Source organism: Hemiscyllium ocellatum, chromosome 3, assembly GCF_020745735.1.
Source record: "Hemiscyllium ocellatum isolate sHemOce1 chromosome 3, sHemOce1.pat.X.cur, whole genome shotgun sequence".
Taxonomy (NCBI): Eukaryota; Metazoa; Chordata; class Chondrichthyes; order Orectolobiformes; family Hemiscylliidae; genus Hemiscyllium; species Hemiscyllium ocellatum.
The window spans coordinates 111,682,612-111,698,042 of NC_083403.1; the positions used below are offsets into that span (position 1 = coordinate 111,682,612).

The following is a 15,431-nucleotide window of genomic DNA, read 5'->3' on the forward strand; positions in this document are numbered from 1 at the left end:
AGATGGAGAGAGGGGAGAAGAGAGGAGGCAATAAATGATAGATGGAGGTAGAGCCCAAAGAGAGAGAAAAATTTGAGAAGATTTGTAGCTCAGGTTGAGTTTTTACACGTAGGTTTTGTCACCATACTAGGTAACATGGTCAGATAGTCTCTGGACAAAGCACTGCTGATGATTCCTGCTTTCTATTTTTATGTATGGGTTTCTTTGGGTTGGTGATATAATTTCCTGTGGTGATGTCATTTCTTATAGTGATGTCATTTTCTGTCCTTTTTCTCAGGGGGTGGTAAATCAGGTTTAAGTCAATGTGCTTTTTGATAGAGTTCCAGTTTGGATGCCGTGCTTCTAGAAATTCTTGTGCATGTCTCTGTTCAGGTTGTCCTAGGATGGATGTGTTGTCCCAGTTGAAGTGGTATCCTTCCTCGTCTGTATGTAAGGATACTAGTCAGAGAGGGTCATGTCGTTTTGTGGCTAGTTGGTGTTCATGTATCCTGATGGCTAGTTTTCTGCCTGTTTGTCTTTGCATGGCATTTTGTAAATGACATTAGTTTTGCTTGTTGTCTGTATAGGGACTTTCAAGTTCATTAGCTGCTGTTTTAGTGTGTCGGTGAGTTTGTGGGCTACCATGATGGAAATAGGAAATGACATCACCACAGGAAATGACATCACCAACCAAAAGAAACCCAAACATATAAATAGAAAGCAGGAATCATCAGCAGTGCTTTGTCTGGAGGCTAACTGAAGATGTTACGTAGTATGGTGACGAAACATCCGAAAATGAACCTTCCAGCTCAGTGAGCAAACCTATATCCAGTGAGAACAGACAAGGGAATTAAAGGTCAGTCTGGGGGGTGGAATGAGTAGCTGCTAATGGAGACTATTAGTAGCTGACAATGGGTAGGGTGTATTAATAGTTCATGTGATGACAAGGCTTGGTGTATGTGGGTAGGGGAAAGCATGGCGAAAGATGCTCCAGCCCTAAAATTGTTGAACTTGATATTAAGTCCAGAAGGCTGCAGGGTTCCCAAGCAGAAATGAGGTTCTGTTCTTCCAGCTTGCACTGAGCTTCACTGCAGCTCTCCAGAAAGCCCAAGATTGAGATGTTGGTCAGAGAACACGGTGGTGTGTTCAAGTAGCAACAAATGGAAGCTCAGGTTCATTTTTACAGACAGAGCAGTCCAAATCCTTCCAATCCCTGTAAGTTCCTTCTGTCTGACAACTCCCCGGGCATTCTGCATTCCTCCATCTATGGCTACTGCGCAGACCAATTCCTTCTCCCCACTACTGACAGCTGTGGCTCTGGAATGCCCTTCCTGAAATGATTTGCCTCACCAGCCACTTCTGTTCTTTTTAAGATGCTTCTTCAAAACCTTCTCTTGGTTTATCTATCCTGTGAAATTATTGTGGAATGCTTTACTACAGAAGGTTGTGGAGGCCATGTGGCTGAATATATTCAAGAAAGAGGTGGATACATTTTCAGATCTTAAAGGCCTCAAGGATTATGGGAGAATACAGAAATATGGCATTGAGGTAGAGGATAAGCCATGATCATACTGAATGGTGGATAAGGCTTGGAAGGCTGAATTGCCCACTCCTGCCCTCAGTTCCTATGTGAAGGTGCTATCCAAATGGAGGTTGTTGTTTGAAACTGTACTTTTAGGCTAATACAGTCTGATCACTGAAGCAAATGAGGAACACAAGCGTACCTTTAAGCATATTAAGGTATTGTCCCCTATGAGCAGGACATAGCAAGTACAGGAGTGATCTACACTGGAGGGTTGCTGCACTTTAAGCAGGTGAAGGTCCAGCAGCCTGCCCAGGGACAGGTCATCCTTGGAGAAAGTAAGGACTGCAGATGCTGGAGATCAGAGTGGAAAAGTGTGGCTCTGGAAAAGCACAGCAGATCAGGCAACATCCTGCTCCCTGCATGCTGCCTGACCTTCTGTGCATTTCCAGCGCCACACTTTTTGACAAGTAGTCCATACTGACCAAGGTGGTTCCAATCCCCCATCAGCCAAACAGGACTATTAATGTTTTTTATTTTCTCTTTTATCCCCTTACACCCACATTATCGCCTAACTGCGGTAGTGTTTATATTTTCCCCAGCACCCATGTTGTGTGTAGGTGTGAGACACAGTGAAAGACAACAGGCGTACAAATCTTTGTTCAACTTCCACCACCAGGGTTAAAGAAAACACTGGAGTGGCCAGTGACAAGCAACGCCCTTCTCCTCAAAGGGCAATGCTGCGTGTTCAAAAAAGTGAAGGGGAGGGCAGGGATTAAATCAAAATAGAATTGGAGGGGGAAATAAAGCACTCCACTCCCTGCGGTGCCCACCTCTCCCTGAACAGCTCCAGGGAGTTCCAAAGTTGAGCCCTCTTTGCGCCAAACCTCAAGTCGGTCCCTTGTGAGTTGCTCATTGGACAGAGTGCTGAGCATATTTGCATGACATACCATAGAGTTGCTGTTCCGAGGAAAATTGCGGCTCCTCTTCTTGCAGTAGGTGACTCACCAGACTGCTGCTCCCTTTCGCTCGGAGTCTCAGTCATTCAGCTGGCGGACTGAGCAGTTGCTTCCTCAAAGCCGGCTGCAGTCAGGTAAAGCGAAACGACTCTTCTTCTGACTGAGTGTCACAGCTTGGGTATTTTCACTTGTTATTGTGGAATTGATGTTATTTTTCACAGCCAATTCATTGAGTAATTGTTCAGATCGTGTTACCCTCATCTTTCAAACTTTTATTAATCTTTTTTGGCTGAGGTGGTGATCACTTTAAACGTACCTGACTAAATTTCGTATGGCTTTCGTTTGCCGTTGGTTGTCACTCAGTAATTTTCTAGTTGTGTGTGTAATTCGTTAGTGATTTAACTTTCTCTTTCGGAGGTGAGATTAAGTCACTGGCACGCAGGCAGATAAAAAATTTGTGATTTCTGTCCATTTGGGAATGAAATTAAATTGAGCTGTGCTTAATATTGTGCCTCCTTCAGTTCTACACAATCCCTCAGCCTGGTATTCCTCTTGCACCTCACCTGCATTTTTAGTGATGGGTTGACACATCTGTTTGGAGGATGCTACAAGGGAGGGAGAAACGGTTTAGTCTATTATGTTGATTTGTTTTCCTCTGCGCAGATAAACTAATTGTCTGAATTGTACGCTCTGTTCCCATCTGTAACATAAACGATTCCGTGGAACAAGTCTTGTCAGCCTTGCGGAATTGACACTTATTTTCGATCTGCTTTTCAGAAGGGGAATTCAAACCTCTCTGCTAAACCGGTTTGGGGATTCTCGAAAGAGGTTAGCAGGAGGCTTTTCTTTCGAGTTTGCACCAGCCAAGAGGATGTTGAAAAGCGGGGAGCGTTGTTTCCCGGACTCCGAGTACATCTCTGCATTGGAATCGCCCATATCCTGGGACATCAACGACCCCAAACTGCCCCAGGTGAGCGGGTCTTACTCGGGACTGCTACTGGACCAGGATATTCCCCACAATACCAGCCACTTTACATCAGAATGTTACCTGTAACCTTAACGTGCTCCCTCCGTTCTGAAACATGTACAATAAGGATCACTACATTACAGGGCGTACCAAGTGGAATTGATTTAAATTCTAGACATGAAACCATTTACTCACCACTTCAATGAGAAGTGATAGCCCCAGCTCAAGACTTTCAGACATAAAAACAGAAATTGCTGGAGATCTCAGCAGGTCGGTGGAGATAAAGCGGAGTTAACTTTTCGGATTCAGTGACCCTTCTTCAGATCACTTTCCCGTCTGGCTAAACTCAACGTTCTGATATTTCTCTTTACAGTTGCGACCTGACCTGTTGAGTATTTCCAGCATTTGCTGTTTTAACTTCAGATTCTCCATGTCCCTTTATTAATTTCATTGCATTGAACGGAACCATTTCCAGAACCTCTCGCACTTAGAAGATCTAAGTACAATTCGGAGTGTGCAAGGGGCAAGTATCGAGTCGCCAGAAGGGTCTTGTAGAGCAGTGGTTGTGTCCCAACCCCCAGGTTAGGAGGTTTGTGTTCAAAGCTCACTTTCCCCTGAGGTGTGCCACAACAAATCCGAATAGATTCATTAAAACAAAAACCGAGAATCACTCGAAAGGCGCGTACCGACCTTAAGCATTACTCACTGAAGTGTTACCATTCTAGACCAAAATATTCTGTCCATTCCAAAGCACATTCTCCCATCCTTTCCTTACTTTAAGTTGTGAAACCTGGGTTATGTTTCTTACAATCGTTTGTACATGATGTGAGAAGTTCGCCTGAAGAATATTTCGATTTATTTCTTGACAAAAGTGACAGCACAAAAATGACCTTCAGAGCAAACGGCAAATGCAGAACTTGTATTAGGTCCCTGACCCCCTCCCAACTTAAACAGACAAGTGATTGCTATTATAGTAATCTTAATACAAGCCTGGCTTTATCTTACTGGGAACTAACTAGCTACATGTTTCCGAGCATGCTTCCTAGGAAAGCTGGGCTGAATGCTAATTGTTAGCTTAATTCGAGCGGTGGGGAACTACCTTGAAGCAGTTTTGATGGATGTCTCAGCTGCTATATGAATGCAAGTTTGTCCTTTGTTAATCTGGAATGCGTTAGCATTGTTTAGCCTTATATAAATTAATTCAGCTGCTCTGTATCAGACACTCTACTTGTTGAAGTGTTTCCCATTGATTACTGCACATTGTGCTTTAATACGGACTGTTAAAAGTAACCACAAAAGATGTTGATCAGTTATGTCTGCATCTGTTGAAAAAAGAAACGATATGAATTTAATAATTTCTTTTTCAAATAACACCAGAGTCAGTACAGACAAAAATGGCCGGGTGATTTCCTGTTAAAGCATATTAAATACAATCCCAACACCTGAAAATATGAAAGTGTCCATTTATTGCATTACAGTTTTGGATTGTTAACCAAATTGCTTTTTAATTATATTAAACGATTTATTGACTGCTCTCTGATTTACAATCTAAGATTTCGGTCAAGAGTATTATTCGTGAGGCAACGATCTTTGCTGCCACAAATTATAATGATTCGGAGATGCCGGTGTTGGACTGGGGTGTACAAAGTTAAAAATCACACAACACCAGGTTATAGTCCAACAGGTTAAATTGGAAGCACACTAGCTTTCAGAGCGACGCTCCTTCGTCAGGTGATAATGGAGGGCTCGATCCTAACACAGAATTTATAGCAAAAATTTGCAGTGTGATGTAACTGAAATTATACATTGAAAAATTGATTGTCTGTTAAGCCTTTCATCTGTTAGAATACAGTGATAGTTTCACTTCTTTCATGTGTAAATCACAAAACCTTTTTTTTAACAAAGTTGCATTCTCCAGTTGCTGTTTACAATGGTGATAGCTAGACAATATGTTGAAGGTGTTAGCCCCTTGTGTTCTCTATGGCCTAATGTTTAGATTGATTCTAATCTAAAAAGTAAGATAACAGAGTTTTACATACATGAATTTATGTAAAAACTTTTTAAAAAGTTTTGTGATTTACACATGAAAGAAGTGAAAGTATCACCGTATTCTAACAGATGAAAGGCTTAACAGACAATCAATTTTTCAATGTATACTTTCAATTACATCACACTGCAAATCTTTGCTATAAATTCTGTGTTATGATCCAGCTTTCCACTATCACCTGATGAAGGAGCGTCACTCCAAAAGCTAGTATGCTTCCAATTAAACCTGTTGGACTATAACCCGGTGTTGTGTGATTTTTAACTTTGTACAAATTATAATGTTTTGGTGCAGCTATATAAGTTGATAACTTTCATGATAACTGCTCTTCACCAAAATTATCTTTTAAAAGGCATCAAATTTAATTTTTGAATGAATTTGTCAAACGAGAGGCATGGTTATGCCATTAGAGTCATTTCTGACATATTCATTTTCACTGCAGATTGTGATTAAATGCATATGTCTATATTTTTGTAAAACAAACTAAGTTTTATTCGTTGTTTAACTTCTCTTTAAAGGATGTGCATCAACTGGATCATTTCCAGGAATGGACGGATTCCTATGTTAAATTTATTTATAGTTCAGATGATAAAAATGCACAAAGACATCAGAGTGGATGGGCCATGAGGAATACGAACAACCACAACTGCCACATACTGAAGAAATCCTGTCTAGGAGTAGTGGTCTGCAGCAATGATTGCTCCCTGCCTGATGGGAAAAAGATATATCAGAGACCTGCCATATGTGATAAGGCACGGCAGAAGCAACAAAGTGAGTAGCACCTTATCAATTTTCTTTATCATTTCTATGGTTACTTCACTTATTTTAAATTGTTTTCTCTTCCTTTTTCACTTTTGTGACAGAATAAAAGAAAACTTACGAAACTCATTATTCCTGTACTCAAAATGAAATTCTCCACTTTCACTGTTCTATTTGGGCAACTAGATACATCTAACACAGGAGGATTTTCAGAATATTTGATCATTTAAGAAGAATTTTTATACTAAGAGGAATCTACAGAGACACACAAAAAAGGATCAAATACACCAGAACAGTGAGGCTTGGTTATACTTATCAGGAAAGGGTGAATAAGCTGGGTCACTTTTCTCTTGAAGAGAGAAGGCTAAAGTGTGACTTAATACAGGTCTATAAAGTTCTAAATAAACTTTTATAATAGACACAGAGACAGTATTAAAAGAACGTCAGGCAGCAGCTGTAGAGAGAAACAGTTAACACTTTGTGTCATTAAGCAAAACTGAGAAAGAGCTTTGACTTGTGGGCCAGTGAAAACCCAGAGCCCATCAAAATGTAAGACTGTCATCAAGAAGTTAAAAAAGGAATTACTTAGAAAGTGTTTTATCTATAACATTGTGAGAATCTGGAATTCTCCACCACAGGGAATGGTTCAGTGGTAAATAGTTCAGATACTTTTAATGATATGAGGGAAAAGGGAATTAAGAGGCCATGCTGATAGTATTAGATGAGGAAGGATGGGAAGAGACTTGAGTTGTGTATAAATATCGATATGAATCAGTTGACTTACATGTCCTATTTCTGTGCACTGTCCTCTATGTACTTCTATGTAAAAAAGTTTGTATTAATCAGTTCAGTAGCTAGCTTATTAAAGCATTGGGAAATGTCTAAAATAGTTTTGATATGTTTGTGTTAAACTGAGTTGAGGTCTGATTAACTCTGAGCTATTAGAAATAATAGTGGTCCGAAGAGTTCCAATGCAGTCTCCTGTTATGGTGACATTGATGAGATGCAACCCTCCAACGCATGAACATCTAGATTCCCATGATGGAGATCAGATTTTAATCCAGGGCTATTATGTTTATACTTCAATAAGCTGCTGTAACAATAAATTAAATACTCACATTGGGATTTCATCACTGGAAACCTATAATTATGTCTTCCCCTGTTGTTACATGTATGTCAAATTATCTCCTTTTCCAACTTCATTACATATCTGTTCTAATTTCCTTTCTTACCCCATCTATACCTGTGTTTCGATTAAATTAATCAGAGTAAATCCTTAGAGTAAGTGGGAATTTGGGGGCAGACATGTGGACAGTGAAGAAGAACTGATTATGCGAATCATAGTTCAGGTAAAGCAAGTGCAGAAATCTGCGATTATTTCAGCATTTGCTCAGTGGCAATTCATGTATGAATTTTGTGACCACATAAGACAAGTTTATATAAATGTATTGTTTCTTATGCAACTGCAAATAGATAAAGCTATACTGAAAGATCAAATTAGTTTGAATTTTGTAAAATTTGGATGGAGTACAGAAGTAAAGATAAATTTGTACAAAAGCATTGAGAAGGGCATAGTTAGCATATATTACGTTTATTTTTATATGCCCCATTCTCGAACTAGCTCTAAAGCCATTGAGAGTTTGTCGCAGTGATTTTTCCAGGTGATGGTGGTGTGGGGATATTGTTATTTTATTCGTTTGTCAATACAGAATTTTTGGAATTTTGTTTGACTGAATGTAGTTTAGCACCATGTTCAAAATAGACATTTTCAGAGAGTTCATAACAATGAATAGGAATGCAAAATAATTCTCCCACAGTTGTAAGCAGTAACCTGAGATTATTTCTTTTGAAGGTGAGGTGGCCAAAAGAAAATTTAATGATTAATTCAAGTATTTGCTATAGAAGTGATTGATAGGGACATTATTGTGCATTTTGAATAAATATTTGAAGTAGAGAAAAGATAGTAGCATCTTATTAAATTTCCATCAATTCTGTGGTTATTTCATTTATTTTAAATTGTTTTGTCTTCCTTTGTGATTTTTTTAGATTATAGTCCAACAGATTTATTTGGAAGTATAAACTTTCAGAGCTCTGCTCCTTTGTCAGGTTTAATTTTTATGGTTGTTGTCAAACAGAATAAAGGAAAACTTTTATGAAACTCATTATTTCTGCTGTTCACAAAGTACTCCAACACACTCAAAATGGAATTCTCCATTATCATTGCTCTGTTTGGGTAACTAAATAAATTTGATACTGGAGAACGTTTGGAATATTTGATAATTTTAAATGAATAAGAGGAACTTACAAGGACACACACAAAATGGATCAAATATACCAGAACAGTGAGGCTAGGTTATATTTTTCCGGAAAGGGTGAACATGTTGTGCCACTTTTCTTTTGAAAAGAGAAAGCTGTAGTGTGACTTAACACAGGTCTATAAAGTTATGAAAGGTTTTTGTAGAGTAGACACCGAGACAGTGTGAAAAGAACAGGGCAGGCAGCATCCATTTCCCTACAATTTCTCCCTTCTTGAATTCTTTTTTAGGAAAGTTCCCTTGGAAAGCCACAATTGAATCTGTACCCATGACCTCAGAGCAGTAGTGGTGGCTTTGAATTGCTTTAGCAAAAAGCTGTGACAAACCAAATAGGTCAATAGCTTTGTCATGTGCCCTAATCATCTATGTTTCTGAGTGTTCATGAAATATATGATTCAAGCTGTAATAACAGTAAGCAGAGAGTATGATTTATTAAATAATAAGTCACTTCAAATATTTATTTTAAAATGGAAGATATTACCTGGAATCTATACATTTGATGGCATGTTAATTACACAATTCATTTGCAAGTACAAATTCTGTTACATCCAAGAATGTCTAGCAATTTCCATTTAGATTTTCTAATTAGACTTGAAATAGGATATATATATGTTGAAAAAGAGATTGTAAAGAAGCTGAGGAGTTCACAACCATTAATGTATTTGGTAGTTGCCGGATGACTGGAGTCTCTATTATTGCTTTAAGTAACTAAATTAATACACCACCTATATACTTTGTTTCAGATCTAGAAAATTTACAGTGTGTCCATTTTAAAAGAAACAAAAAGGAAATAGACAAACCATTGTGGCTATATTTTCCACAACAAGATATGCATTATAAGAAATGTAAGAAAATGGATGGCCTCACTGAAGAAATGTATTCAAATAGTCCCTGATAGTAGGGATTGCAGATACACGGAGAGACTGTGGAAGCTTGGATTACAATTCTTAGAGCTGAGACACCAAAGAGGAAGTTTGACAGATGTACTCAAAATCATACAGAATTTAGATCAAGTAAGGAGAGGGCACTTGTTGTGTTTAACAAAAGAATCAATAGTGATGCAAGTAAGAAGTTTTACATAATAGTTGGTTGGAATTTAGTTTTCACTGCTTTGTGAGGTAATGAGTATAGATCCAATGGTAGCTTTTCAGGAGAACTTTTCTAAATATTTCCAGGAGGAGAAATAGCAGGGAAATGTGGTGCTATGGTATGAATTAGATCGAATCTATGCAAACATTTTCAAATGACAATGAGCTAAGTGGGCTCCATCCATGTCATTCCCTTCTTTGAATCTGTGATTCTATGACTAGATGAGCAAAACTTTAATGGTGCAAATTTCCAGGGCCCTTTCCTCCATTAAATTCAAATAAGTACTAGAGGAATAAACAAATTCAGTGGAAAAACTACTCTGGAGTTTCCTTTCTGAGCTAGTAGATGAGCTAATGAGTTTCTCAGAATCACAGATTTCAAATTTAATCTCAAACTAAAATTTCTAAAGACCAGAAAGAAGAAATAACTTCACAACCACCACATTAATTATTTTTGATTAATTTGTTTTTTTTTCTTTATTCTTTAATGGGATGTGAGTGTAGTTGCTCATTCCTTATGTTCTTGAACTGAATGGTTTGGTAGGGCTACTTCAGAGGGAGAGTGAGTTAACCACATTACTGTGGATCTGGAATCACGTGTAGGCCAGACTGAGCCAGGAATGCAGATTTCCTTCCTTAAAAAGGCATTAGTGAAGCAGATGGATATTCAATGGGTGTTAGTTTCATGTTCACCATTAGAAAAATTAGTTTTTAGTACCAGATTTTATGAATTGAATTTAAATTCCATCAGTCAAATTAAACCTGTGTTCTCAGACCTTTAGCCTGGACCTTTGGATTACTGATGCAGTAATATTCATACTGTGCCATTGTCTCCTGTTAACAATAATTGATAAATATTATGTTATCATCTGCTATACTTGCATCAAGTTTGTAAACCTAGCAATTTGGACATGAATTTGATCTTTTACCTGCTACCAGTTAAAGGTTTTTGCTTTAGCCACTGCATTGTAAGAGTTGACCCCAAATGGGTCCATGAGTGCAAATGATTGCTTCTTGCAACCCACAGACGTCAGAAATAAAAGAAAGCATCTTCTTGTACTCCAGGTATTCCAGATATTTGGAGTATGGCTGGAGGTCTTTCTCTTCCAGGTGTTGTGGGAAGTCATATTTGATTCAGCCTTCTCAAATGCTGAAAATATTTTTTAAAAAACCCTTGCATTTATATGATGAGTTATCACATTGCCAAAAGATCTCTCGTAGACAATTACTTTGAGAGTATAGTGACTTCTTAGGGCAACTGTGATACGCTAGCAAAATCCAAGAAATATGACATAAATTCAGTGAATTGGTATACCCTTAAAAGGGAAAATGTGGCAGCCAATTTGTGACTAGGAAGACCTCACAAATTGAGAAATTAGTTAATCTCTTTTTGACAGCGTCAAATGAAGGGAACTGCTAGCCAGCACTCCAGGAGATTTTCTGTTCTTCAATGAAATAACAAGAGATTTTGCAATCCAGCTCAACCCGTGAGAATAGGTAGATTAGGACTTTGCAATGCCATTTTGTGGATCTCATTAGACAATGTTAATCTAGATCATGTGCTTAATCCTTAAAGAGGAGATAAAACACAAAAACCATAACCTATTGACTCAACTTGTGAGTTCACTACCAATGGAACTAAGCTGACACAAATACTGGTTATATTTGTTATTAAAGATATTCTGGCAAGAACATTAGAATGACTTCCAACACTTTGAACAGTAACACACTCAGTAACAGTAACTCAGATATTTAATGTCAGCCTGAACAAATAAATGAGATCTCAGATTACTATCTAACTTCAAAGATGGTTTTATTCCTCAGATATGTTGAGGTAGTTCATAGTTACACATCAGCCGAGTGAATAGAGTAAGGAGATGTATGGATGGATCATCTGTTGGAGGTTTCTGAAGCTAGAAATAATTATTGCTGTGCATCTGCCTTTTCTTTTTCACATTCATACTGTCTGAAATAACATTATCTATAAGTATTTTGAATAAAATTCTGGACACAAAAGAAAAGTTGCGTAGATGTCAATGAAGAGGAACAAAACAATAATATTGTAAAGTGCATCCAATAGACAATAATGCAACATGCGTCATCCAATAAATCAGTCTGTTTTGAGTATCATCATAATCACAGCTTAAATTGTGGGAGGTCCTGGCACTTGTCAGGTAAAATATTAAACTGAGGAATTTTGCTCAACATTGTTGAACAGCCATTAATTAATAAGTATAACTGCATTTGCCCTTGCAATGTACATCTCTGTTTGGTACATCATTTAAACATAAGGAATAATCTCTTCATAAGTATTAAAAACTTATAAACATGGAATTACAGTCTATGCTTGAACTGTTTAAGCAATATTTTTAAATTAACACGTGATGGTTTATGAACCACTGAAATTAATGATTGTAATAACAACATATATTAATACTAAATCAAATTAATTTAATAGCCTTAAAATATTTGACACATTTTATCAGAGATTTTGCATAATACTGAGCCTTAGCCAATTACTTTATCTAAGTTTGCATCCAACAAAGATTAAATTCACTGTCTCAGCATTTTATCACAGGAAGGCAGATTAATAAAAGAAAGGCTTGTTTTAACCAAATCATATGTTACAGAAATAACTTGTTACTTATAATGAAGGAAGGTAAATTGTTATTTCGATAACTAAATTACCATACCACCCAGGACCGCTTCCATCTAAAAGGACAAGGGCAGCAGATACGTGGGAACACCCCATCCTGACTTGGAAATATGTCACCATTCCTTCACTGTCTCTGGGTCAAAATCCTTCCTCAGGGCATTGTGGGCCAACCTACAGATGTGCACCGCAGCAGTTCAAGAATGCTGCCCCTCCTTAAGGGCAACTAGGAATGGGCAATAAATCCTGACTGGACAGCGACACTCACATCCCACGGGTGAATAAAATAAAAATTCAAATAAAAGTGATGGTTATCTTGCCAAAAGCAGACACTGAAACAGCTTCATGTAGCTTGTAACCCACCTTTATTATCATTTTACTTTCACTAACATTAAATTCCATAATATATGAAAATAAGATTGTTTCCACCCTGTTTCAGATTTTTCTGGCTTCCAATTTTTACTTTAAACATATACAGAAACAGAAATACACTCTCCAAAGGTAAAAATGAAGTGACCAATGGGAATGGTTGGATTGACAATCAGTGAAACCATTTCATAATTGGTTAGCACCAATGTTATTGTTATTCAAGTGGGAAAAAAATAAATCTAATTCAATTGCTGAGCCTGACCTCCATCTGAAATTTGCTTTCCTTATCTATGTGCTGAATGTAGTCAAAATGATGCACAACAACATTTCCCAACTTTATTAGCAATAAAACCATGCAGGATTAAAACATGATCAGGCACTCGCTAGTGCAAAATGTCTTATAAAACAGCCTGATGAAGTAACTCAACTGGTATACTAAGGGTTATGTACAGAATGGACATGATGTTGACTCTGTAAAAGCAGATTGCTTTTGAATGGATTAAAATCAGATCCAACTTAATACCATCTTCTTTATATTAAAAGTAAAGTTATGGATAATTTTCCTAAAACCTGTAGGTTTTGGTTAATTGTTGCACATGGACATTGAAAATGATTGAACAATGGGAATTAAACATTTTCAGCTACTGTCAATTCTGGGGTGAATATTTTAGTGGTGGTTGCTGAAACTGTTCACACAGCAGATAACCTGCTGTGCTTTAACCAGCAACACATTTTCAGCTCTGATCTCCAGCATCTGCAGACCTTACTTTTTACACACAGCAGTGATGTCTTGGTTTAACAAGTTCAACATTAGAATTATTTTTCTTTTCTATTTATTAAAAAATTAGGAATTTTCATGCATCAGTCAGATTTCATTTCAGAAGAAAACTGCACTTAACTGTATATTGTGAATAGTTATTTTTATTTTCTAACATTGTAATAAGAGACAGATAAAAATTGACATCCATTTTCTATTGTTCATAAAATTGGAATGATTTTATAGGTAGCAGATGATTTTCAATGTGTTGTGTGATTTCATGTTATTGGTATATAATCCCATTTTTAAAAAATCAGAAAACTACTTGAATTTTAATTCCAAACTTTCCAAACTGACAGGTGAAATTGTCCAGTTGTTTTTTTCAGATTTATAATAGCTGTCAGAATGTGAGAGAAGGAAATAAACATAATCCTTTATACTCCATGAGCCAAGTGACGTTGTAAAATCAAAAAAAGACATTTAAGATGTTTAAAATATAGTTCTTTTAAATGACCCAATGAAGGAATATCTGTATATTTACACATGCAATTAATGCCAGCTTGAATAATTATTTTGAAAGAAAGAAAAGTGTGCTTCAATTTATTTTCGCGTATCCTACATTTGACACCAAACTAAAAATGTACAGATCAAGTAATTAATGAATGAAAGTTGCACCGACTTTGAACTTGAAACTAAAGCAGAACACGTTGTTTTCAATCTTCAAGCAAGACCCCAAACTTGAAATTGATTGAGACTTTAATTCTTCATCTTGCTCCTGCTCTGCCCTTGGATTTTTGCTGTGATGAAATGAAGTCTAACCTAACAGCACCTCATCTTTTGACTATGCACTTTAGAACCTGCTGGCCTCAGCATTAAGTTAAACAATTTTAGATCAGAAGCCCTGATGCTATCTAGTTTTGTTTCTCTTTGATAGTTTGTTTCTGTCTAATTTCTCTCTCATTACTCTACTTTCCAAAAACAGTACTCAGGATCCTGTTATTGATACCTCAAGACAAATTCTTTATTTTGTTCCTTGTCCCTTTGGCCTTACACCATGAAACCTTCCATCATGTGACCTCTCCTCTCTTCCAAACTATCCCACCTTCTTTCCACCTTCAGCCCTTCGCCTTAATCACAATCTACTGCATTTCTAACATTTCTTAGTTCTGATGAAATTGGTCTCTCCACAGGTGCTGTCCATAAGACCCAAAGGGTACTTTCAATGTTTTCTACTTTATCAGTATACAGATGTACCTACTAGAGAAGGTGCAAAACTTGACCTACTGTTGGGAAATAAGGCAGGGCAAGTGACTGAGATGTCAGTGGGGGAGCACTTTGGGGACAGCGACCATAATTCTATTAGATTTTAAATAGTGATGGAAAAAGATAGACCAGATCTAAAAGTTGAAGTTCCAAATTTGGAGAAAGGCCAATTTTGATGGTATTAGGCAAAAACTTTCAAAACCTGATTGGGGGCAGATATTTTCAGGTAAAGGGATGGCTGGAAAATGTGATGCCTTCAGAAATGAAATAACGCGAATCCAGAGAAAGTATATCCTTTCAGGGTGAAAGGAAAGGCTAGTAGGTATAGGGAATGCTGGATGACTAAAGAAGTTGAGGGTTTGGTTAAGAAAAAGAAGGAAGTATATATCAGGTATAGACAGGCTAGAAGAGTATAATGGCAGTAGGAGTATATTTAAGACGGAAATCAGGAGGGCAAAAAGGGGACATGAGATAGCTTCAGCGAATAGAATTAAGAAGAATCCAAAAGGTTTTTACAAATACATTAAGGACAAAAGGGTAACTAGGGAGAGAATAGGGCCTCTCAAAGATCAGCAAGGTAGCCTTTGTGTGGAGCCACAGAAAATGGGGGAGATACTAAATGAGGATTTTGTATCAGTATTTACTGTGGAAAAGAACATGGAAGATAGAGAATGTAGGGAAATAGATGGTGACACCTTGAAAAATGTCCATATTACAGAGGAGGAAGTTCTGGATAAAGGTGGATAAATCCCTAGG

At 37.4% G+C, this 15,431-nt stretch overlaps 1 protein-coding gene across 1 annotated transcript in view; it reads left to right on the top strand.

Annotated features, from left to right (window-relative positions):
• The first annotated feature begins 2,290 nt into the window (after window positions 1-2,290).
• The window catches only part of LOC132834275 (chorion-specific transcription factor GCMa-like), a 45,471-nt gene continuing 32,330 nt past the window's right edge, over window positions 2,291-15,431 (top strand). Inside the window, exons 1-3 of the mRNA XM_060852990.1 lie at window positions 2,291-2,594; window positions 3,238-3,430; window positions 5,990-6,242. Coding sequence (XP_060708973.1) covers window positions 3,332-3,430; window positions 5,990-6,242 — 352 coding nt within the window. The 5' untranslated portion in view covers window positions 2,291-2,594; window positions 3,238-3,331. The remainder of the gene's footprint in view (window positions 2,595-3,237; window positions 3,431-5,989; window positions 6,243-15,431) is intronic.